General features: G+C 38.8%; 1 protein-coding gene across 1 annotated transcript in view; it reads left to right on the forward strand.

Annotated features, from left to right (window-relative positions):
- ANTXR1 (ANTXR cell adhesion molecule 1) overlaps positions 1-26106 on the forward strand; it is a 260387-nt gene that overhangs the window by 13471 nt on the left and 220810 nt on the right. The window contains 2 exon segments of the mRNA XM_021671061.2: positions 14179-14250; positions 18819-18890. Coding sequence (XP_021526736.2) covers positions 14179-14250; positions 18819-18890 — 144 coding nt within the window.

Here is a 26106-nt window from a genome sequence, read left to right on the forward strand (position 1 = left end):
AAAGGACCAACCAGGCATTCAAATACTGGTTTGCTGATCAATAAATAACATACTATAAGTAGGTCCAGCAATATGAGAACTGAAGAAAAGCCATATGCTTTAGCAGAAGTAAGGGCATTGGTGGCTTTGGAAGTGCTATCTTGGGGCATCATAAGAGCAGAAACTAAAAATTAATGAGCTGAGGGGCTTAATGGGAGATGAAAAAGCAAGTTTATAACTTCAGAAAAAGACCTGGAGTATAGACAGCTTCTCCCTCACTCCTTCCCCACCCCTCTTATCATCTAAAACTGTCCTTGTCCCAAAAGAAAAAGTATGAAGAAAGTGTCTAGGAGAAGCTGCATCAGGTCCAGAGACTAAGGGCATTGACACTGATATGCAACACATGCGTTAGAAATGCACTAGAAATAAAGCAGATGGACTAAGTATGAAGGAGGTCAAGCCTGGGTCTACTTTCAACTCTTTGGCCAATTTGTAAAAAAAAAAAAAATAATACATGCAGAGAAAGAACTGTGAGGAACCCCTTGCATAATCCCAGATCTGGAAGTGAGTTTGCAGTCGAGTGGGACCTGAGAGGGATGAGGATCATACCCCTGGAGCCCTGTTGCCATTGGGCATCAGCATCATGCAGAGGCGGCTGCTCTGCAGGGGTCAAAAGAGAAACCAAGCCACAAGAGATGCCTATGAAAACCTGGCACCTCCGTCACTGTGATCCTGCCCAGCACTGCTGAGTCCTCCTGCTAGATCACGAGCCTCCAGGGAAATGGCAGAGTTTTGTGTTTAATTATGTGGATATCTAGGGATCAAGAATGAGGCCAGGTACAGCACAATGCGAATCTGAGGTAGAGGCCAGGCCATAAACAACCTCTACATATGGCAAGCTGGAATGATGTAACCATTTCCAAAACAAGCGAACAAACCTTGCAAAGATGAAGTTCCTTTGTGGAAATGACTGGGGTCAATTCCAATCCCCACTCTCCCCTAACTGATGGAACAAGAACATGAGCTTACTTTAGCCATCAAGACCAACTCCCTTTCACCAGATTAATTCCTTAGAGCAGTTTGTAGGTGTGAGATGATGCAAATGTGTGTGTGTGTGTGTGTGTGCATGTGTGCGCGCGCGCATGTAAACTATTTTGGAAGCAAATGCCAAGCCAAGTTATACATTCTCACATTCTTAGCACCTTAAGATAAGAGATTAAACAAAATTTCTGAGGTGGAAGAATAATATATTTATGGACAGCATTTTCAGTACCAAAAATAAAGGGGGTCAATTGTAGCAACATATGACTTTAATGAAGTTAAATAAAACAATAAATTTGTGAAACAGGAGATAAAATACAAAACGAGATGATAAGGGACCTAGAACAGTTAAGGAAATATAAAATAATATGGAAAAATTTTAAGTCGCCAAAGAAGCAGTAAAGAGCAGAACTGATAATGCGGAAAATGAAATAAATGATGCAGGCATGTTTAAGAAATTCTCATAATTTGAGGAGGAAAATGCAGTTAGAGGATAGTGATGAGTGAGAAAATGATAAATAATGAATGAAAAAATAGCTATCCAAAAGACCAGATAATTTTGCATTGCCAAAGTATAGTCTAGAAGAAACTTTCAAAGCTTTAATGGAAGAAAACTCTCTGACTTAAGAAAAATTTGAAAATAGAGATTAAGTAGGCTCATCAAGTGATAATCTCAATTATTTATTAAAAGACACTAATACTTAGATATTTTCTGGTGAAAATCTTTAATTTAAAATACAAAAGAAGAACTTTATAAGTGGGAAGAAAACACATGGTATCTGCAAAGGCTCTAGACATTAAATGGTGAATTTTGATTGACATAATCTTTTATGATGGATAAAATTTTTTGATGGACAAATTTTGATGGATTTATAAACTAAAATGTTATACCTAGCCAAGATATCACTTACACATTTTAAAAGAAAAAAAAGGATTTTCAGATACATATGGATTCTTGAAAAGGGAGTAGGGATAATTTTCTTCAGAAAATTATCTCAAATGTGAATCAAAGTTTAAAAATATAATAATAGTTATTACACAAAAGGAGTGGAAATGACCATTCGCTTGATTTAAGCAAATATATGTCTAAATAGTATTTTCAATAAATTTTGAAATAATATGGCATCAACAGATAAAAGCAGTCTGTCATGAGAAAGGAACAAGCTGAAAATAAGAAGCTCTGGGGGGAAAAATACACTATCTCTGAATAGTAATTCAAATCCATTGGAAACAGTGACCACCACATTTAATATTGCAAAAAAGTAGATTCAGTTCAACAGAGGACAGTTTGAGAAAATTCCTCAGAACTTAAGCTGAAAAGAAACAGAGATTAAAATTATGAGAAAAGAGGCCAGATGCGGTGGCTCACACCTGTAATCCCAGCACTTTGGAAGGCTGAGGTGGGCAGATCACCTGAGGTCAGTAGTTCGAGATCAGCCTGGACAACATGTTGAGACCCCTCCTTCTCCACTAAAAGTACAAAAATAATTAGCCGGGTGTGGTGGCACGTGCCTGCAGTCCCAGTTACTTGGGAGGCTGAGGCACAAGAATTGTTTGAACTCGGGAGGTGGAAGTTACAGGGAGCCAAGATCACACCACTGCACTTCAGCCTGGGCAACAGAGCAAGACCCTGCCTCACATAGAATAAAATAATGAAAAAGAGAAAAGTAATCCAAAGACTAGGTCCAGGATGTCTAATGTATATACACACAATAATAATCCTGGGCACAGAGAACACTTATAAGAGATACAATAAAAAATAATAATAAAGGAAGATCATTTTCCTGAACTGTAGAAAGATTGGAGTCTTTAGATTTGAAAGATTTAGGTAAAATACTCAGCCTAATTAGTTTTTTTAAATGGTCTACGACTTGCACAGTCTTAGATAATTTCTTAAAATATAAGAATAGAAAAGTCTACATTCTTCCAACAAAGAAAGAAAAACAGGCTCCTCTCAACAAGAAAAGAAAGTGAGATTCAGATTGGCATTAGTTTTTTTACTCTACAACATTAAAGGTTCAAAAAAAGCTCAATAATTATAGGGTCTTGAGTGAAATGTGATTTTAAAATTCCTTACCAGGCTTTAAAATGATGCACATTTTAAAACTGTATTACTTACTGAAAAAAATTACTTGAAAATATTGACATCAAAATGGAAAATATATATGAAAACATATATAAGAAAAATACATGGCATAAAAGAAACAGAAGTAATGGTTCTAGAAAGGTTAAGAAGTCATAATAAGGCCATCAATGAGACTTTATCAAAATATAAAACTGAAAGAATGGATTGTCAGCAGAGAAAATGAAAAATGTAAAATTTTTATGCCAGGTAGCAAAAATCACTCATATTACATTTACATATACAAGAAGATGCAGTTTATTCTTAGCTCCCAGATTCCTCTTTTCTTCCTTCCAGGTCCACCTCCTGGGTAGCAGGAGGGGGGGAAATCCATAAATTTTGAATCCAAGTTGTGATAATAGTCCATTGTGGTGATTTTTAAAAATCCCTTTAGGTAAAATGCTCAGTCTTTCAAATATTGCCTTTGCCTCACCAGTAGAATCTGGGTATTTGAAGGAGATGGATTTGTCTCTGTGAAGGAGTCCTTCGATTTTGGACCAGTTGGTTTAATGGAAAGTTGAAAATTCTGTCACATCTTCAAGGAACAGAAAATTTCAATACTAGTGTTAAATGCATACAGAGAGCAGGAAAAAATCGTTTTCAATTCACTTTTTGAAGCTAGCATATATCTAATATTCATATCTACCAAAGATGACAACTTCATATGCAAAACTTCCCAACTTCTGAATAAAAACTTTAAATTTTAAATTAAATACATTTTGTTAAAAAAAAAACAACAAAAACTAACAGTATAGTAGAAGGGTAATATCCTAAGACCAAGTAAAATTTATCCTAGGAATGCAACAGGGCTTCAACATTTGGGAAATGCTTAAGATAACTCCAATTTTTTTGACTGCTGAAGATGAAAACTGTATCTCAGCAGAATCTGAAAGACATCTCTGAATAAGCATTCAAGGATATAGGGGATATGTATCATAATTAATGAGGTTGATTTAATAAATATATTTTGAAACCTATACCCTACAGAGAACAAACTATCCTTTCAAAATGCCCATGAAATATTTATTAGGTCACAAAGAAAGCCTCCATATTTCTCCTAAGGCACAATTTTTCCAGTCCACATTATCAGCAATAAAAACCAGGAAATGAATAGAAAAGTCCACCAAAACTTCAGCTATCAGGAAAAAAAAATACAGATTTATATATTATCTTTTCATGAGAAAGACATGATAATGAATATAGAAATTAAAAACAAGACTGAAAGAAATTGATTGTCTGGACATAGGTTGGCAAACTATGGCCTGCAGCCTGTTTTTGTAAATAAAATTTTATTGTAGTACAACCATGCTCATTTTATTCATGTACTGTCAATAGCTGCTTTTGTGCTACAAAAAGCAGAGTTGAGTAGTTGCCATGGAGACCACATGGCCCCCAGAGCCTAAAATATTTACTGTCTGACCCTTCACAGAAAAAGCTTGCCCACCCCTGGACTAGGAAAACATTTGCAACCAAATATAAAATGGGCCAAGATTATTGATACCAGGGTCAGCTTCATGGGCATGAGACCTGTGCAGTCAGTCACCCAGGGCCTCTCATTTCGAAGGGCCTGGCCCTTGATCTTATGCCTTGTTCTTGCCATCTTGAATTTTCTAAGTTTTGAATGAGAGACCCTGCATTTTCATTTTACCCTAGGTTCTGCAAATTATGTAGCTTGTCCTAATTGATACAAAGAAAAATGAACTATAAATGTGAAAAATTATGGCTTATAGTTAAATACATCCAAATTAAAATGATAATGAAATCAATCGATCCTTCCTCTGCCCACCCTCACTGCACAGTCTAATTACTTTGATGTGGGGACAGTCTCTAGGGTAATTGGCTCCTGGAGAGCCAAACATGAACCCCTCATTCTTAGCATCTGTCCCTGTCTCTCATTTCTTTTCATAATCCTCAGATAGCAAAGAGCTTTCTATCCTTCTGCTCTATTGCCTACCCTAAGGCATGGATTTCTTCACCAAATGGCACAAGAGGAAATTAGGTCCTCTCTCTATTGTGATCTTAATCTTCCAAGTTTGGTTCTTTAGCTGCGAAAGGAATTTAGAAAATCTCTCTTTGACAAAGTCTTGCTTCCAAACCAGTTGTCTTGCTGCAAAAATCATATTTTGAATTTAAAATGTTAACTTTCTCCCCCTTTCTGCATCACTGCTGGAAATAGAGAATCCCCCACTGCTCTGGTGTGGCCCCTGCCAGATGGATGTCTCACATGGACCAGGGTGTGCTGGGTCACTTTCCGTGCAAATACCAAACAGAAAATCACAATAAAAAATTCAAAATATCATCCCCATTATATGTGTAAAAATACTGTTTAAAATATTCATTGTAATTCTTTTATAATAGTGAAAAAGTGGAAGCAACCAAATGTACAAAAAGGAATTATACCTGTTATAAAGTTATAATTATACAAGTTATAAAGTGGAGAAAATGCACGTTACTTACAAGTGATGCTGGGAAGGATTAGTGAATGAAATAAACATTTGTTCATAATCATAATGACATTAGGTAAAAAGAGCAGAAACCATATCTGTAAATATGCAAGGTGAAGATGCTCAGAGAAACGTCTGAAAGTAGTCACTGCAGTGGGGCAGTGGTTATATCTGAGTTGTGGGATGATGGGTGATTTTTATTTTCTTCCTTTTGTTTGTCTTTCCCTCCTCTCCACCCACCCCTCCCCCAAAATGTCTAACAACAGACCTGCTGCTTTTGTGATACAATATTTGTAAATCCTCTCCCTTGGTGCCCTCATTCTGAGTCATTTCCTCCCCAGTGACATCATCCACAGCTACCCTCACTAGACGATGTTGACCCATCCCCTTTTGATCTTTCTGGGGGATGCAAAGTGGCTACTGTGCTTCATCTCTGTGAATCTGGCGAGTGTGAGAAATGGAGCCACAGCTGTGCATTTCAATTATGGGAAATACCTTTTGGGTTACTAACCCATTGTCTGTATTCTTAACAACAGCACTTTTGTGTTGAATCTGCACCAAAAGTACCAATAGTTGATATTAGAAAATGTTTTTAGGGTTCTCCTGGTATGCTTATGTTGTGTGTGTGTGTGTGTGTATGTGTATGTGTGTGCGCGTGCGCATGTGCCTGTTGAAAAAAGGCAGAGTGGAGTTGAGTACATATTTTGCTGTAATATCTTTTTGATCATGATCTACAGAAAAGTACATTTTACATCTTGACACAATACATATATACAATACTTACATGTAACTGAACAAATGTTACGCATATCATTCTTTTTGTTACTGTATGCAGTATATTCTGGTATTTCTATTCTATTCTATTTTTTAATGTTGGCAATGTCCCATGAAATTGCTTTCTCAAATCACTAGTAAGTTGCGTTCTGAGGCTTAAAAATTATTGTTTCCATAGGCATCAATTACATATACTAATGGGACATTCCATCACAAGTCAGTTAACTGGCACTGGGCATCCTGTACTGGGGTCTCTATGACACAGACAGGAGTAGGGTGGGTGGCCCCAACTCAAAGTACAGTGCTCAGTGACTTGGTTTGGGTCTGTATTGGTGTCTAACGAAGTTGGAGTGAAGGCAAGAGTCAAGGTCAAGCTTTGTGAGCATGAGGGAGGCATGGCTGTGACTCAAATCAGTGATAGGAAGACAAGGCCCGAAGGCCTGGGCCAGGTTTAAGACTCCAGGCAGCCAGAGGACAGGGGGGCAAGGCTAGGAGAAAGGAGAGGAAGACATTGCCCTCAGATTATTGTTCAATTACTTCCAAGGGTCTAATATGTAAAGAGTAGAAGCAAAATAAGAACTCCAAATCTCATTTTAACTTGTTTTCTGAAGTGCAATATTTTTCCTGGAAGAAGCTGGGGAGGGAGCACAACAGCAAATGAACACAGGGTCTTTGACAGCAGAACTAAGTGTGGGTTCCAATTACATGCGCCTGAAGCTGCTGAACATATCTGTATCCTTTCAGGATTGGCGGGGGACCCAAGTGGGTCACTGAGGACATCAGTGACTTCAACCGGGTGGGGCTAAGGAAAAGTAGAAATTGACAGTTTTATAATTTCCATCCTTAGAACTGCTCTGCCCTTCCAGGATTAAAAGACTCCTCGGTGATGGTTCCAACTGCAAACTTTCTTTTTCCCTCTTATTCTATTCTAATCTATGTGCAAAAGAAGGGAGGATAATTTAAACTCAATTTGGCCAACTTGATTCTTTCTGACTCTGGTTGTATGTGTGGCTAATGGAAAGAGCCTGTGTTTTCTAAGGAGCTTGACCACAGGGAGGTTTGGAAACTCGCATAAACAGAAAAGAATGCACTTCAGAGAACAAGTCAGAATGAGATCTGGAGTTCTTATTTTGCTTCTACTCTTTGCATATTAGACCCTTGGAAGTAACTGAACAATAATCTGAGGGGAATGCCAGGTTCCATGCAGAATCCTGCACTGGGAACACCCAGTGAGTGCAATGTCACAAAAATGTCTTGACTTCTTATGTTCCAAACACAAGAGAGAGCATAGAAAAACAAAAATAAGTAAGACACTCTGGAATTGCTTTCAGCAGCAACCTTCTGGGACTAGTAGTGAAGACTGGTGACTTTCCCTCCCCATGGTCTTGTGGGCCCTTCTCCAAGGCCAAGTCAGATGATAGTATGGGAGGGCATTGACTCTGGTTTTGAGTGGCCCCAAGTGTATTGAAACCATCTTCAAGCACAGAACTCTGTAAGACTGTCTTCAAGCAGAATTCCTAGGAGGTTACTTGAATTCCAAATTCTGCTGAGATTTGTGCAGTGAAACAGAGGCACAAAATCCAAAGAAGGAGCCTGGACCATGTGTAGCATTCTGAGACCAAGCTGGCCTGTAATAGCCTTCAGGGGCTAGAACTGCATTTGAGTTAGGATTTAGGGGAGTCAAAATTAGGGGCCTTTACATCCACTGATTTCTAGGGTGTGGCATTGCAACTCTGTGACTACAGTTTGCCAAGCAGTTACATGTTAAAGGCAATTCTGAAAAAAAAAATCTACAACAGTGTCCAATGGAACATTTTCTAGTACTATTTATATTTGGGCTTAGAAGTTTTTTATTTCTACCTTGCAGCTTTGGTAATAATGGCTGGGTGGGCCATACTGTCTAAAGATGGTATCAGGATTCCATAGCCGGAGTTTAAGGTCATTAACTCACAAAGATACTGACATGATAAATGGCATGTTCTACACATTGTAGGGTAGGAAGAAACTGGGATTGGATCCACTCTGCCATTAACCCCAGCCAACACCTGGTTGTAACCAGGAGTCCACTGAGGTCTTCAGGATTGAGAAGAAGCCAAGGGTCTGAACTACCCTGAGTCAATTATTCTGGCAGTAGCCACTGGTCATAGACCCAGCAAATTTATCCCTATGGGAGAAGGGGGTGGGGTGGTCAGGGATAGGAAGTCAGCTGGGATCGAAGGGTGATGATGAGAAGGAGAGGACTGTGGCACCAGGCAGGTAAGCCTCCTGCCACTGGGGACTTGGGTTAAAGAAATATAAGCTGTACCCCCCAACAGGCTCGCTGCTATGCTGAAACCATAAGCAACGGACATAGGGATCTTTCTTTTTCCAAGGAGTGGTTTGGTCTTGGGATAGGGCAATGCCTGCATGTGTGGGTTAAGAAGGTTCAGAAATAATGAGTAGAAGGAGTCCAAAGTGCAGATCGAGATAACCCTTTATTCCCTTTTTCCTTTAGTAGCTGAGGCTCCTTGGAATCCCAGGGTAACCCATAGAAGACAAACCCAGTTTGGTTCCTAGAATCTTAGAAGGTTGTTTTTACCTTTGATGCTTGAGGAAGCAGACTGTGTACATCTTGAGTGTGGCTCAAAGGGTGTATAATTTGGGCAAGGCTTAAATAGTTGTGTAAAGAATGATCGCTTTTATATATGAAGTGACAAACCCCAGCAATGACAGGGCAGCTGTTAGCAGAGATAGGATGGGAGGAGCAAGCCTGTCAATGCCTCCTTGCCTCCAGTTTTGTCTAGAGATCTCATTTTATTGTCTTCTTCAGAAAATTCAGCTTTTGCCCATTAGCAAGACAGTTTTTTGTTTGTTTGTTTGTTTATATATATATAAAGACAAGGTTTCACCATGTTGGTCAGGCTGGTCTTGAACTCCCGACCTCAGGTGATCCGCCTGCCTTGGCCTCCGAAGTGCTTGGATTACAGGCATGAGCCACCACGCAAGACAGTTTTTGATGGAGGTAAACTTTTCTCAACACCCATGGATATATTTTGGATCTTCCCCTGTATCTAGCATCAACAAATCAGGTGAACATCAAAATTATATAAATTTTACATCAGTCAGATAGAAGTATAGTCAAAATGACATGTTTTAAGACAGTTGAAAGTGTGAATTATCATTGGATGACCCACTTTAATAAGTAAAGGAATATAAATTAATTTGTGTCTGTGAAATAGGGCCACTCCTTGAGAATAAGGAAATAGTAACCCAAAAAGGATTTACTTCAAACCCTTGCTCCTTAACAGGGAGTCACTAATCATTTCCCAATTCTAGTTCAAGTTTCTATTTCGCCAACACATTGCTTCTCCTCCCAGTATAATTTCCTTATTTTATTTAATTTTTTTATTTCTGTGAGTACATGGTGGGTGTATATATTTATAGGGTACATGAGATGTTTTGATACAGGCATGTAATGTGAAATAAGCACACCATGTAAAATTGGGTATCCATCCCCTCAAGCATTTATCCTTTGTGTAACAAACAATCCGATTATACTTTTTAAGTTACGCTTATATGTACAATTAAATTATTATTTATTATGATTGACTATGGTCACCCTCTTGTGCTATCAGATACTAGGTCTTATTCATTCTTTCTAATTTTGTTTGTACCCATTAACCATACTCCCAATATAAATTCCTCCCAGCAGAAATTCTTTACTGATGAGGAAATTGGACATGGGATAGAGAAGGCTTGGAGATTCCTCTCTAATCAGTAGACATCTTACCCTACCCCTCAGTAACCTGAATTTCAAAGACCAATTTTCCTGGTTGTATGGACCAAAACACAGCATTGCATTTCAGAAGTGGCCACTAATGGCCAATCTTCAAGGAAATCTCTTGATTCTCATGAAGACTGGAATTGGCTTATAGCCAGTCATGTGGTGTATCTTCTGAGGAACCTGAACAGCATTTGGCATCTCTGCCAGATCACTACCCAGGACCCCCAGGGCCAGAGGATCTACCCCATGGCTGAAGGATAGCAGCCTGGACCAGTCTATGTGACTTGAAGTATGCAAGTGAATCCTTTCCAGGAGGTTGGCCAGGTCTTTATGAAAGATTTCTAAAGCTTTAAGCCCAGGGCTAGGATGTGCAGTTTTGGTGAGCTCATGGGAGACTCCAGCTGCCATTCAGCTCGGAGATCTATTAATGATCATGTGGGCCCAGTCACCAAGGAGCTAGATATGCCCTAAAATCAGTAACCCATCTGGGAAGACTTCTTAGTTCACATAAGTCGCAGGAATTGGAGAGAACCATCTGAGTCCCAAACCCAGACTGTTTATCCAAGCCAAGGTGGAATAGGTGAGGTCCAGTTGGTAAAAGATCCAGAGGTTTCCATGAGCAATAAAGCCTTTTCCTCTTCATGCTCTTCTTTTTTTGTTCAATAAACAGATAGTGCTTGGGGGGCAAATTTCTTTTAGATCAATTGCCACCCAATATCAGGGGATGCTGGCAGAGAGGTGGACACAGTGGTCCTGAGAGCATAAGGCAGGGGCAGTGAGTCCTATCTGTGTTGGTCAAAAGCAATGGGGAGAGACTGAGCTGAGTCTTGAATGAAGAGTTACTTGCCACTGTGGACAATGAGTATCCCAAGCAGATGGGGTATGTATAAAGGCTGAGCGAGCCGAATTGACAAAAGGGTGCTTTAGACAGGAGGTAACGCTAATATGCTCCTTCTAGATTCCTTCCCAATCTCCCCAGCTCCTCACCTCCTCTCTGCAGGCTCCATGGTGCTGCACCATGAAACTGCTTGCTCTTCCCCAACTTCTGTGTTTTACACCAAGGATGGTCTTTCTCCCCTTGTCTTCCTCACAAATGTCTACCTGTCCTTCAACCAACCCCCTTCACAGCCTGCACAGGCACAAAGAATCGTTTCCTTTTCTTTTTTCCAAAGGCATAGTCCTCAACTGCAGCACTTTCATAACAGGTTACATGTTAATTCTTCTGTCTTCCTCACTCAACTCTGAGTTTTTGGGGGAAAAGCACCATTTCTTAGCCATCTCTGCACTTTAGGCAGCTAGAATAGTGCAGGGTGGTGTTATTTTTTATAGTTAATAAGAAATATGAAATCCCCAGTATAATCTTCCTACCTCTGGTTATGCCAGATATCATCTCAAATTAGCCAAAGTGGGGTTCAAGATGAGCACATGAAAATATAATTATAATGAATATTTCTTGTATGAGGAGAAGGACCCAGAATTGAATTATTGCTTTTGACCCTTTTTTACAGTGCCCATTATAAGACTCTAGAACAATCTGTGTTCTTCAAAAAAGAACAAAGGATAATATAATGAACACCCATGAATTCTCCACATAAAATGAGCAAATGTTAACTTATTTTCATATTTTTTAAAGAAATAAGTGTGTGTGTGAATATATTCACAGAAATTGTGTACTGGCGAATTTATAATTTTTTTCTCTAACAGTGGAACAATTGTTATCACTGTAAAAGATGCTTATGTACATTCCCTTGTTTGGATGGGAGAGTGTAAACCTAGAAACAGGGTTGCGGGTCATAGGAAGTGCTTGTCTTCAACCTCATGAGGCACTGTCAAATTGCTCTCTGAAGAAGTTCAGTTTCCATATCTACCAGCAATGTACACACTTTCCTACTTAGCCATATTCTCACCAACACTTAGTATTGTTAGGCACTTTAATTTTTGCCTGTCAGAAAGGTATGAAGTAGTATTTCACAATAGTTCAAATAAGTATTTATTTGTTTACTAGAGGAGTTGGAATTTTTTCACATGCTAATTTACCAACCTTCAAAAGATTACATGCTCTGATCCTTTATCTATTTTTCTATTGTTTGCCTTTTTAGTAACTACATGTATCAGTTATTTACATATACTGGACAGTAATCTTTTGCCCTTTAAATGTGTTGCAAACACCTTCTCTTATTATTTTTTTCTCATCACTTGCTTATGATGTCCTGTCATTCAGAAATTTAGATACTTCAGGTAGTCAAAATTATCCTTTTCTTGAAAAGGATATATCTGCTTTAAGAAACCCTTTGCTAAACTTAGGACATAATAATCTTCTGTAATTCATCCAACAGATTTAAAGGTGTTTTTCCCATTACTTTTTTTAATACATCTAAACTTCATTTGGTATGAGATTTTGATCTGATTTATTTTTTCAGTTAATAACCCAATTGTCCCAGCATCATTTATTGAAGGATATATTCTCCCTCCCCTGTATGAATCACCTCTCTCGCTGTACAGCCATGTATCACATAGGTTGGGGTTTGGGATCTCTGTTCTATCCCACTGACTCTTCTGTTATATCATGTATTATGTACATACGGTCATTATGGCTGGTAGAGCAAGCTCTCTTACCTTGTTCGTCCTTTTCAGAGTTGCTTTGACTACTTTTAGACCTTTAATCATTATCTTATTTTTAAAATCAGTTTTTATGTTTCACAAAAAATCCTCTCAGATTTTTTCCTAGAATTGAAGTTTTAGATTAATTTGAGGAAAGTAAGACACCCTTTTGACACAGAGTATCTAGTGGCATAACCATAACATATTGTACTACTTTTCTTCAGGTCAGAGAGATGTATTATTTCTGGATATGGGATGAAGAAAAATAAATTGTTCTCCTAGAAATGGAATACACCCAATCAGAATGAGAATTCTTGTGACTATCATTCCATGAAAAGGAAGGCAAAAAGTCCTCTTAAATATCTATAAAATAGTTTGAAACAAAGAAAAAACAGCAACAAATAACTCTCTGGATGTTAAAATTGTGAATGAGTAAATAAAAAATAAAAATCATCATAAATCAGTGGAAAATGTTTGCAGTACAAAATGTCAGAGCAGAAAGAACAAACTCTAACCTCAACAGTTATTAGACTGGCAAGCAGAAATGCAGAGCTAGCCTGAAATGGATCCTTAAGTGAAAGGGAGGAGGCATCACAGCTACTGAAGAGTAGGTTCAAATAGAAAAAAACTAATAGGAACTATTGCAACAAACTGAATATGAGCACTATGGAAATATAAGCTGATTGAAGCAGTAGGAAATGGTACCTGTGAAACAGAAGTCAAACTTGGGAAATAAGGAAGCCCCTTTCCAAATCTAAAATCCTATGATTCCATATGTCCTAGGGAAACAGTTTCCCTCTTGTCGCTAAGAGGATTCCTTTTTCATATAATGCAAAGCTGTGTCATTTTTCTTCTTTCATTTATTAATATGACTAAATTAGATTTCCTTAAATGTTCAACTATCACTACCTTCCTGAAATAAACTTCATCAATAAATTATTATTCTTTTGGATTCCTGCTGGATTCATTTCATTAATATGCTTTAGAGATTTTGCATCTATATTTACAAATGAAGTTGGACTCACTGGGGGAGGGGTTGTGTTTATCATTGTGTGTGTTAATTTCATTTAAATGAATTGGAATAGTTTTTTTTCCTAATCAGAGAAAAATTGAATAGCACAAAAATAGCTGTTTCTCAAAGATGTGAAACTTACTTGTGAATCTCTTTGGGCCCAGGGTTTGTTGTTGCTCTTGTTTTTCAGGGTTTGGGTGTGTGAATTTGGGGTGGGGGTGGTGTGAGGTAGAGTGAGGGGAGTTCTTTTACAACATTTTAAAGAACACTAACAGAAAGTCAAAACAGCCTTTCAAATAATTTCCAAAGTTACCAAAGTTTCAGGTAATGAGTCCAGTTAATGGAGAGGTCAAATGTAAAATAACAGAATGTGAAGATAAATAATACAAGGTAAAGACAAGTGAACACCTGAGTCAAGCAACACCTGCTTTTGTTTTCCTAGATCAGGAAGTGTGCTGCACCACTGGAATGAAATCTACTACTTTGTGGAACAGTTGGCTCATAAATTCATCAGGTGAGAAACACTATGCATTTGCTTCACTTGTAGTTCTCTGTCATGAGTCAAACCAGTCATGTTTGCTATTCTATTAATTACTAAATACTTTGGGGATGTTTTTCAACTAAGTTGGGCTCTCAGGTCTTAGACCAGAGACTGTTTACTTTGTTTTCATCTTTGCCACATTTTAAAGTAACTTTTGGCTTTATGTTTTTGGGAGGAATCAAATATGGTTATGAGACCAAAAATATTTAGCATTCTCCCTTCTCTGCTGAATAGCATATGCTTATTACCTTTAACGTTTTTCTTGCACGGTGCATCATGCTGCAGCAATTGGTACATCTTAGCTGGACTCACCTGTAGGATGTACAGTGTGTAGGATGAACTATTCATCCTGGCTTGCCCAGAAATTTCCCAGTTTTAGCACTGAAAGTCTCACATCCTAGGAGGAACGCTCCTTAGTCCTGAGCAAAATGTGACAATTGGTCACTACACACACAATTGGTGTGCTATCAGGTAGAATCCTCTGAGCATTTTCAACACCGCTTTCCCAAGCAAGACAATGCAATTTTGAACATAGTCACTGCAAATATCATGGGAGTCTTGGACTTTCCAGGGAATATGGAGGCTCACTAGTAAAGGAAATGAGGTAATTTTGCCCTGCTGTGTGCAGCCTCCAAGGGATGACACAACAGTAATAGTTTTCATGAAGTGCTTGAAGTTGTCAAAGTCTTCAGTAAAATTGGTCTGATCATCGTAAATTCTAACACAGCTCCACTTCATGCTGATAGCCTCCATAGAGTCTTCTAGTTGATAGGAGTGACCATCAAGTTCTTCTTTGAATAAGGTTCTTTTTTTTTTTGAGACGGAGTCTTACTCTGTGGCCAGGCTGGAGTGCAATGGCGTGATCTCAGCTCACTGCAACCTCCGCCTCCCAAGTTCAAGCCATTCCCCTGCCTCAGCCTCCTGAGTAGCGGGACTACAGTTGGGTGCCACCATGCCCAGCTAATTTTTTGTATTTTAGTAGAGATGGGGTTTCACCATGTTGGCCAGGATGGTCTCAATCTCCTGACCTCGTGATCCACCTGCCTCAGCCTCCCAAAGTGCTGGGATTACAGGTGTGAGCCACTGTGCCCAGCCAAGTAAGGTTCTTTATCTCAGAATACAGGTTATCCTCTAAGCCCTGGGTAGTGACAGACAGCTTCCCCTCAAATTCAGTTATTGACACATACCTACCTGCCTAATTGGAGGGAAAGGGTTGGAGGTGGCTTGTCTGTTATGCCAAAAATTGGAAGCTGCAGCAGGAAGCATCTAAACCCAATGATAGGAAAAACAGATGCTGAGAGTACAGAGGGGAGAAAAAAGTACATGGGTGGTGGTAGAAAATGTTTGAAAGGATCATAGAAACTAGGAATTGAAAGGAATGACTTCCCAGCCTATCCTAGGAGGCATTGTGTAACTCTCTACTTGAATAGCTCTGGTGAAAAATCACTGCCTTTTGAGGCAAAGGTCCAATAGTTGGACAAGTCCAGTTTTCATAAATCTTTTTGTCATTAAGCCAAGATGTCCTTTCCTCACTCGCAGCCATTGGTCTTTTGGAGTAATATGAAACAAGTCTGCCTCCACACCCTTCACAGTATCTGCTCTGTCTCTAATTGCTCATCTGGGCTTCTGCTCCCTCTGAAGCGGAGGAGTCTAGTGGAATAGGCTTTGAAGTCAGGCAGATGTGGGTTTGAATCTAAGTTCCATTGTGCAACCGTAGCTATTCACCAACCTTGGCTGAAGCCTCGTTTATATATGAGGCTTATAAGAGAAAACATGTGCAAGCCAACTAGTCCTGCACCTGACTTAGAATGGGCCCACAACATCTTTTCAGTTCCTTCAGCAATTTCAGACTCTTCACTATCTTAGAATCAAAAAATTGTTGGCAGGGGCAAGGGAGGGGATTAAGAGAACACTTAATCCAATTCCTGTGCTTTATAGATAAAGAAACTGAGGACCAGGGAGGTTGACATGGCTTAATCCAGACAAGGCACCCTTCTCTGGTTGTCTCCGCTAACCGCACTTGGCCATGGAGCCCCTCAAAGTGTGGAACCAAGACCTTGCCACACACAAACTCCATGAGGTAGAGGCTGGGCTGTAGTCTGATGACATTCACAGTCCAAGTGCCCACAGCAGTGTCAGACACATAGTCCATGCTCAGTCAGTATGGGCAACTGAATGAATGGGCGATTTTCATTTATTTATTCATTTTAATAAAAAGTCTAAGGCAGCTGGGACTGCAGGGAAGAAATTCATTCAATAACAGTGGCTGATGTCAGCACATCATTTCTAATCTCAGTGGGATTTTTGACATTTTAAGTCATTTTATTTATCTTTATTCTGACTCTTGGTCATTTCTCTGATAATGATTCTAATGCTTTGCTGTTTCCTCAAGCCTTCAACCTATACCTCACACCCATCACTCTCAGCAAGGAACCTCACCTCCTACTTCACCAAGAATCCAGCAAGTAGTGGACATGAGTTCAAGTTCCAATCTACTCCTAAAAGATGCATATATGTCCTTCCCACTAGCCTCTGAGATCCAAGTATCCCTCCTACATAAGGCCAACCTCTCCATTTTAGTCCAATTTTATCCCATCGTCTCCAATCTCCTCCAGGTCTTTGTTTCTGTCTTGTATTCTTCTCTACCTTTCCCCTGGCTCCTTCCCCACAGTCTACAAACACAAACTAGTCTCTCCTGCCCCTTGTCCCAAAAAAGCAATGACAGTGAATCTCTTGCTCTTGTCTTCCTATAGATGAGACCCTATTTCTTTACTGGTTTCTCACTCACATGTCTTTGAAGACTGGCCATCTGCATATCCTTACTTCCCTTTCATTCCTTAACCCAATGCTGTCTGGTCCTCATCCCCACCCTTCACTGCTTGCTCTCACCAAGTTCACTAAGGGATGACCCAGAGGAAAAATCCAGGAGCACTTTGCAGCCCTTAGTCCACTGGATGTAGGGGTCTCAGTGGATGCAGACTTATCCTTCCTTGAAACTCTCTCCTCCACTGGCCCTGGTTCTGCTTCCATCTCCCTGGCCTCAGCCAGCCCTTCCCACACTGATGGTGGTTTTCTATTTGGCTCACTTCCCTCCTCACTGCTGACACTCTCTCTGAACAACTTTGCCCACATCAGTACGCTGAGGACTTCCAAATTATGCCTCTAGCCTAGACTCATATGCCAGTTGCCTCTTGGAGACCTTTGTTTTACACATTTAAAGTTTATTATTTCCAGAGCTGAACTTGATGGAAGCGAAGCAGTATAGAATGTGGCAGTTAGGAGCCCAAGTTCTAGGACACAGTGTCTGCTGCCCCAGTGCTGGTGAAGTAGTTACAGGCAGCATGGGGTCATGAAAAGAAAACTGAAGTCTCTTTTAGGGACCAATATTCAATTCACCAGGTATTGCCTGCACTCCATCAAATGTTGAACATCATGCAACGGGCTTCCAAAGATGCATCAGGCACATGGTAATAAATGTAGACTTTATCCTGGAGGCAGTAGGAGTCACTGGAAATCTAATAGCAGTTAAGTGACAGGATATAATTTTTGTTTTAGGAAAATAATTCTGGGAGCAATGTAAAGAGTGAATTGGAGCAAAGAACACTCCTAGGCAAGACGCCAGCGAGGAAATTGTAGTGGTCAGACAATTGAGGCCAGGATCTTACGTTAAGAAATGGGAAGTGAGGCAGGTTCGAGAAACACTTGGGGAACTGGAACTATAAGTTTCACAGCCCAATGAAGTGTGGGAGGTTATTGCATTGTGAAGAAATAGATTGACGCTATCACAGAAGAACAAGTTGAACAACAGAATGGCATTGCGCTACTGAATCCGTGCAGTCTGATGGTCCATCTTGCAGACTGAGAAACAAGTTCACCCTCAGGTGAGAGTGCTTCTGCCTCCAGAGTGTGACTCTTACATTGAGAATGCTCCTGAGCACTGCCATATAAAAACCATGCCAATTTATTCATTAATAATGCTGCCAAATGGAATAGATATTCTTATGACCAGTCAGCACATTCTCTCCTTAGAGGATAATCTCCTTGGGAAGCCAAGGAGAAATTAAAAGTTGATGGTGATTCCACTTTCAGATCAAAGGGAGTTTGTTATATGATGTTAATGGCTGATGGCATCAAGCTGCAACTCATCATTAGAGAATACACCAGACTACTGTGGAAATATTATCAAATTTTGTCTATTGGGATCCCCTTTTATAGACACCATACAGACTGGTCCCCTTGTTGGAACACACTTCTTCAAACAGAACACAGGGCAACAAGGAAGTTTATCATTCTAACTCGTAATCCACACTCCCCGAGCAGAAGCAGCCTCCAAGAAGACCCAGGGTGTCTTCTCTTTGACCTACACTTCAAATATACTGCTGGCTAATCAACACCCACAATGCCAGCCTTAGAGGCCCCCTGTACATTAGGGGTCATCAGCTCTGGCAACCATGATAGAACTGGAGGGACAGGGAGGGAGCCTGAAGGGAGTGGCATGCACAGTCTTATTGTCTGTCCTCATAGACCTTCTTTCTTTCCAGCCCACAGCTGAGAATGTCCTTTATTGTCTTCTCCACTCGAGGAACAACCTTAATGAAACTGACAGAAGACAGGTAAGCATACTTCTCATCCCTGTTGTTAAAAAGTCAATCACCCCATTCAAAAAACAGGAGTTTCTGATCCCTTATTAACAGAAGGAGAAACTGAGGCCATATCACCTTCCTGAGAATAGTAAACAGAACCCAGACCAGACCCAGCCAGCCTCTACATTCTTTCCAGTTTACCTTGCTGCCTTCTGTTTAACAGAGAATCATAAAATCCAAGACACTTGTGTGACTTGCCTTCAATATTGGCCAAGGATTTTAAGAAGCTCTGAGGAGTTGTCTCTAGCCATCTCAAGATGCCTCATCTTGCTCAGTCTTTAGACAATGCCATCCTTTAGGCAGAGATGTCTTTTGCTCAGCAATGGGGAGCTAAACACCCCTCTTACCTGTTCTTCACATCCTGCTACAACCCAAGGCTTCCTAGTGCAGCTTCATGCTGGCTTACATGCTCCCTGCATGAGAGTTTGGCCAAGAGACCAGGTTCACACATCACTTGCAGGTGTTTTGTGTGTTAATGCCTGCAGCTTCTGGGAAGTTGAAGGGGGCAGAGGGGTCAGGTATTTATAAACACTATCAGAATGCCAAGGCTTCTAGACCCGTTTTGGTTTGTTATGTTTGTTGGAATTAGTCATCCTCGGAATCTACTTGGAATCTAATTTTTGTGTGCCTTAACTTCACTACTGCTATTTTCCTGTTCTGAAGAGAAGACAGAGGGTACAGTCCCTGGTTTGCTGGAAGCAGCATTTCATATGGGTCAAATGTGCATGAAACAACAGCCAGAAATGCCTTGCTGAAGGCTGTGTGCATTTCATGTAGTGACTGCTTGGCCTAGGTCAGCTGGCGAAGCACAGTGTGGTTCATGGACACACCCCCAACCTCATCAGCCTATGGAAGAGATGTGGGCCAGAGCTCTCTGAAACTCTTTCTCAGGAGACTGGCTAAAAGAATCAGGCTTTCAGATCTTCCAAGCTAGTACTGCTTCTGAAATATATGACTTGCAGTGTTTTAGTTGAGCACAGAAATTCATAGTTTTCTATCTCACTTGATCTTCACAATATCCCTATAAAACAGTTAAGGGTCCATTAATATACCTGTATAATATTTGAGAAACTTTATAAAATTAAGAAAAACTTGTTCAAAAGCAAGACATGAATTGGCAAAGACTTTCATTTCAGCAAAAGGTTTTGGATAAATCAAAAGAAATAATATCAAAGATGTACAGCCGATCCTTAAACAACATTTTGAACTGAATGGGTCCACTCATGCATGGGTATTTTTTAACCAAATGCAGATCAAAAATACAGTATTCGCGGGATGCAAAACCCACATATATGGAGGGCTGACTTCTGGTATCTGCAGGTTCTGCAGGACTGACAGCATGGATTTTGGTATGCTCAGGGATCATGAACCAATCCTCTGCCTATAGTGAGGAATGACTATCTGTATTTAGTTCTTGAGATCAAATACACATAGGGTAAAGCTATGAGAAGATGAAAAAATAGAATGGAAAATAAATATAATGTGTTAAGATATAGTAAAGAAACTATAATTAGACTAATAATGCCTACCATTTGTGTCTTTTATCTGCAAAGCACTTTACATATCATTTTTTATTTATCCTCATATAACCATTGTACTCTATTTTCTAATGGGAAGGAACTATACAGTCATTTGAATCATTGTTTTATATATGTGTTGTTTAACTGCTTTCACAGTTTTTTCTTTTTTAGTTCTTAGCCGTTTGATTATGTGTGGGGCATGGTTTTCTTTCAGGGTACCCAATTTTGACTTTGCAAAGCTTCTTAACTCTATAAACGTGTCTGTCACCATATTTGGGGAGTTTGCGGCTACTTGAGTTGGGGGACGGAAATTCTGGACCTCATGGTACTGTGGTCATTTCTCTTGGTTTTAATTTTCCTCCCCAGTCCACCAGTTTTGTTTACTTTCCAGTGTAGCTGGTTGCTTTTTCTGTTGTAATAAGCAGGCGATATAGGCAGTAGCAAGTATATTCTATCTTGGCTGCTATTACTTGAGTTTTACAGATAAGGACACTGAGGTTCAAAACGCTTACGTAACCTGCCGAGGTCAAATAGCCAGTATTCCACCAAACTAGTATTCTGATTCTGGATTCTAAATTTGGTCCACCTCCTGTACTTTGTATTGTATCATGTTGCTCTTCCAAGACTTCCTGGCTTCATCAGTTTAAACAGTTGACGGATTCTAACAAATTTTGCAGGTCACTTCATTAGTATAATAGAGTGTATGATGTCAATTTAAGTACTGTAAGAGTAAAATAATGTTAACTACTACATTTGATTCCCTGGAAGCCCAAAAATAGTCTTGTTCTTACATTAATTGAAATACTTCAAATGTGTCATCATTTGGAAATGAGACCATGTCAAGAAGTTCAACTATTCATTTGAAAGAATACATGCTCAATTTAATCAAATGCAATTTTGCTGTCTGTCAAGAATGTGATATTTTTTCTTTTACCTACTAGTAAAGTGAATGTCATAAAAATCATTTTTAAATAATGGATCATTCTAGTATTTCTATATACATCTGGTTATGATATATTCTTTTAACATATATCTGAATTCTGTTTCTTATATTATTCAGAAATTTAGCACCCCTATTTATAATTGCAATTGGGCTGTCATTGTCCTTTCTATTACCACCTTTTCTTATAATATTTTTTATTCTTTTTTATTTAAATTGTATTTCTTCTAGAATTTATTATGATGTAAGGTACAAGGTCAATGTCCAGTGTTTCTTTCCCTGATTGATTGGCCAGTTCTTCCCACACCATTGCGTAATAATCTTTTACCAACGATTTGAATAGTTAAACTCTTTGCTAGGCTTGGGTTTATTACTGGATTTTCTATTCTGTTCTGTTTTTCCGTTTGTTTCTATACTTGGATCACATTGTTTTAATTAGTTTTAACATCTGGAGGACCAGTCTATCCACATTTCTAATCTTGGGTGAAAATCTCCTTGGTCTTTACTGGATTTTTCCAACCATATACATGTTAAATAACGTTTTATGTTTCCAGATATCCCTGGGATTTTCATTTGAACTGTATGAAAAACACAGATTAACTCAGCAGCAACGGCACTGCATTATTTTCTATACTTATTTCCTTATTTAGGGATATATCTCATCTCATTTATGTCCCTCAGTGCAGTTTTATTCTTTTCTTCAAATTAGTCTAATTGTTAACTTTTTTTTCCCCAGGCATCTGAAAGTATTGCTTTTATTGTGAAAGAAATGTTTTTCTGTTGTATTTTCCAAATTGTCATTCTTCACTCTTGACTGGTGAAACTATAGTTTGTGATCCATGGGCTTCTATTGAACTCCATAAAATGATTTACAAAAATGTGCATGTTGGTGAGTTTTCTGTAGCAGAAGAGGCCTACAGCCCCCATCCCCATCTCCTGCCAAAAAAAAAAAAAAAAAAGCTTAAGAAATATTAATTTTGGAGAAAACAATAGGTTTCCAACAGGTTTTTTGTAGATTTAGTTCTGTATTTTTATTATTCTTTTATTTAAGAGGGTGTCTTGGTCTGTCACCCAGGCTGGAGTGCAATGATGCGATCTCAGTTTACTGCAACCTCCACCTCCCAAGTTCAAATGATTCTCCTGCCTCAGCCTCCCTAGTAGCTGGGATTACAGGTGCGTACCACCACACCTGGCTAATTTTTGTATTTTAGTAGAGATGGGAGTTTCACCATGTTGGTCTGGCTGGTCTCAAACTCCTGACCTTAAATAATCCGCCTACCTCAGCCTCCCAAAGTGCTGGGATTACAGACGTGAGCCACCATGCCTACCCTCTTATCCCACCACTTTAATGAAACATTTTCTTAGTTCTAATAGTTTTCCAGTTAATTTTGAAGTGGGTTTCCAATGTGGTGATTGTAATATCTGTGATTAATTCTGTTCTCTTTTCTAATATTTATAGCTAATATGTCTTCCTGTGTATCTTCTTACATTCTAAAATTTTCAGACTTTAATTCTCTATTGGGTTTTACAATTATGCATTGTATTGGATGCTAACTTCATAAATTTTATCTACTATGTTAAGGAAGGATTCTTCAAATGCAAGATTATTAAAAATTATCTGTAATAGTCGTTACATTAAATGCCCTTTTGCCACATGAAAATAATTATGTCTTTCTTCTGTCTCCTTTGACCTCTCAAAGTAAAATTTGAAATCAAAAGCTCTCCTAATGGGCCTGGCACAGTGGCTCACACCTGTAATCCCAGCACTTTGCGAAGCTGAGATAGGAGGATCAGTTGAGCCCAGGAGTTCAAGACCAGCCTGAGCAACAAAGGGAGACCCTATCACTATCAAAAAAAAAAAAATTAAAAATTAGCCAGGTGTGTTGTCACACATCTGTGGTCACAGCTACTCAGGAGGCTGAGGCGAGAGGATCGATTGAGGCCTGGGAGGTAAAGGCTGTATGTAGTGAGGCATAATCACACCAATGCGCTCCAGCCTGGGCAACAGAGTGTGCTGTATAATAAATTAATTAATTAATCAATCAATCCTAATGAAAAACCAACCTTACATTCCTAGAATAAACTTTAACATAGTTTGCTATGTTTTTATTGTGTTTCTGGATTTAATTTAATATAAGCTGGAAGATATTACTCATCAATATTTAATAGTGAGAGTATTCTGGGGCTTTATTTCATACAATCTTTATCAGGTTGGGAGTAAAAGGATTACATGAGCTTGGAAAAATGAGTAGGCAATCTTTCTATAAGCTGCAGAATTGCTTAACTAATATAGAAAGCAAATGTTTGTTCCAAGTTTGATACAACTCAGAGGAAAACCATCAAAGCTTAAATTATTATTGAAGAAGCTCTTTGACAGTTACCTCAACTTTTTGTGTTACTGTTTTTATCATGTTTTCTACCTTGAGAAATGGTAGAAATTACCAATATGTTGACATTTTAAATTTATCACATATCGTTTTAATTTTCAAAAGCTCTTCTGTATCTTTGGTTATATCCCTTTCCTACAGTCTTGTAAAGCTATTTTCTTTTCTCTTATTTGCCCCATTCAAATTACCTAATGGTTTCTTTCTTAAATTTATTCATAAGTTCTGTTTTATATATTTTTAAATTTTATGATTCATTTTATTTTTTTACTATTATTAATTCCGTCTGCTTCTTATATTGCAAGTTTTTCTGGCTTCTCAAAATAAAAGATAATTGCCCAGTGTGGTGGCTCACACCTATAATCCCAGGACTTTGGGATGCCAACACAGGCTGATCACTTGAGGCCAGGATTTCGAGACCAGCCTGGCCAATGTGGTGAAACACCATCTCAACTAAAAATACAAAAATTAGTTGGGCATGTTGGTGTGCACCTGTAATCCCAGCTACTCGGAAGGCAAGAATCCCTTGACCCCGGAAGGTGGAGGTTGCAGTGAGCTGACATCTCACCACTGCACTCCAGCCTGAGCAGCACAGCGAGACTCCATCTCAAAAAAACAAAAAAGACTATCCACTATACTTTATTTCTTTCTAAATAATAAAAACTTTAATAGTATAAATTATACTTTAAATCTGATATAGTTTTGACATGTCCTGTTCTTAATGTTGTTAATTTTTTAATAGCTATATTTACTATTTTTCATTTAGGATGATTTAGGAAAAGTGTTTCACAATTTTCACATTTTTGTTTACCCTTTTCTCAATTTCAAGAGACTGCAGTTTTTAAAAATTCAATTTATATAATTTCTGTTTTTTAGTTTATTAATGTTTGTTGGTGGACTACTACATGATCAAATTTTATTTAGTATCCTAGGATGTTAGAAAATATGTACGTATACTTTGATGAATAAAATTTTGTTAAAAGAAACATTAAATTTTTAAATATTTTATATTTTTGTTTACTTGATCTGTGAAGATAGTCATTTTGCATTTTCTGCCTTCACTGTTTTATTTTCATTTCCAACACACTCCTTTCTAATTTACATCATCTTACTTGGCTTATGTGTGTTTTCATTACAGAGTGTGCTTCTTGTCAATATAAAATAATCTTTTTGCCACCTTTAGTGCTGTTGGCTTTATATCATTTGTCCAAAATTAATATTATTAAACTTGAATTTTGTTTGCATTTCCTGATATATCTTTTTTCATTCATTTATTTTTTACTTTTATTGATATTTTAATTTTTCAATGATTTGAAAAGTATAATTTATTTGCATTCTAATAACAGTTGCCAATGAATTTTTCTTGTCTTGATAGTGACAAGAATTGAATAAATATCTGTTGATCCTTCTTGCTGAATTTCTTTTTTTATTTTTACATTGATCTCATGATTTTTTAAAAAATACATTTTATTGCGTTTTATGTTTTGGGGTACATGTGAAGAATATGCAAGATTGTTGCATAAGTACATACATGGCAATGTGGTTTACTGCATTCCTCCCCATCACCTATATCTGGCATTTCTTCCCATGTTATCCCTCCCGAACTCCCCATCCCCCACTGTCCCTCCCCTAGATCCCCCCCACAGACCTCAGTGTGTGATGCTCCCCTCCCTGTGTCCATGTGTTCTCATTGTTCATCACCCGCCTATGAGTGAGAACATGCAGTGTTTGATTTTCTGTTCTTGTGTCAGTTGCTGAGAATGATGGTTTCCAGTTTCATCCATGTCCCTACAAAGTACACGAACTCATCATTTTTTATGGCTGCATAGTATTCCATGGTGTATATGTGCCACATTTTCCCTGTCCAGTCTATCATTGATGGGCATTTGGGTTGGTTCCATGTCTTTGCTATTGTAAACAGTACTGCAGTGACCATTCTTGTGCATGTGTCCTTATAATAGAATGATTTATAATCCTTTGGATATATACCCAGTAATGTGATTGCTGGGTCAAATGGAATTTCTTTTTTTTTTTTTTTTAATTGCATTTTAGCTTTTGGGGTACATGCGAATAACATGCAAGGTTGTTGCACAGGTGCACATGTGGCAGTATGATTTGCTGCCTCCCTCCCCTTCACCTATATCTGGCATTTCTCCCCATGCTATCCCTCCCCAACTCCCCACCCCCCCCACTATCCCCCCTCCCCCGCAACAGACCCCCGTGTATAGTGCTCCCCTCCCTGTGTCCATGTGTTCTCCTTGTTCAACACCCACCTATGAGTGAGAACATGTGGTGTTTGATTTTGTGTTCTTGTGTCAGTTTGCTGAGAATGATGTTTTCCA

This window comes from Aotus nancymaae, unplaced genomic scaffold (genome assembly GCF_030222135.1).
Source record: "Aotus nancymaae isolate 86718 unplaced genomic scaffold, 86718_ANA_hifiasm-v0.15.2.pri h1tg000057l, whole genome shotgun sequence".
Taxonomy (NCBI): Eukaryota; Metazoa; Chordata; class Mammalia; order Primates; family Aotidae; genus Aotus; species Aotus nancymaae.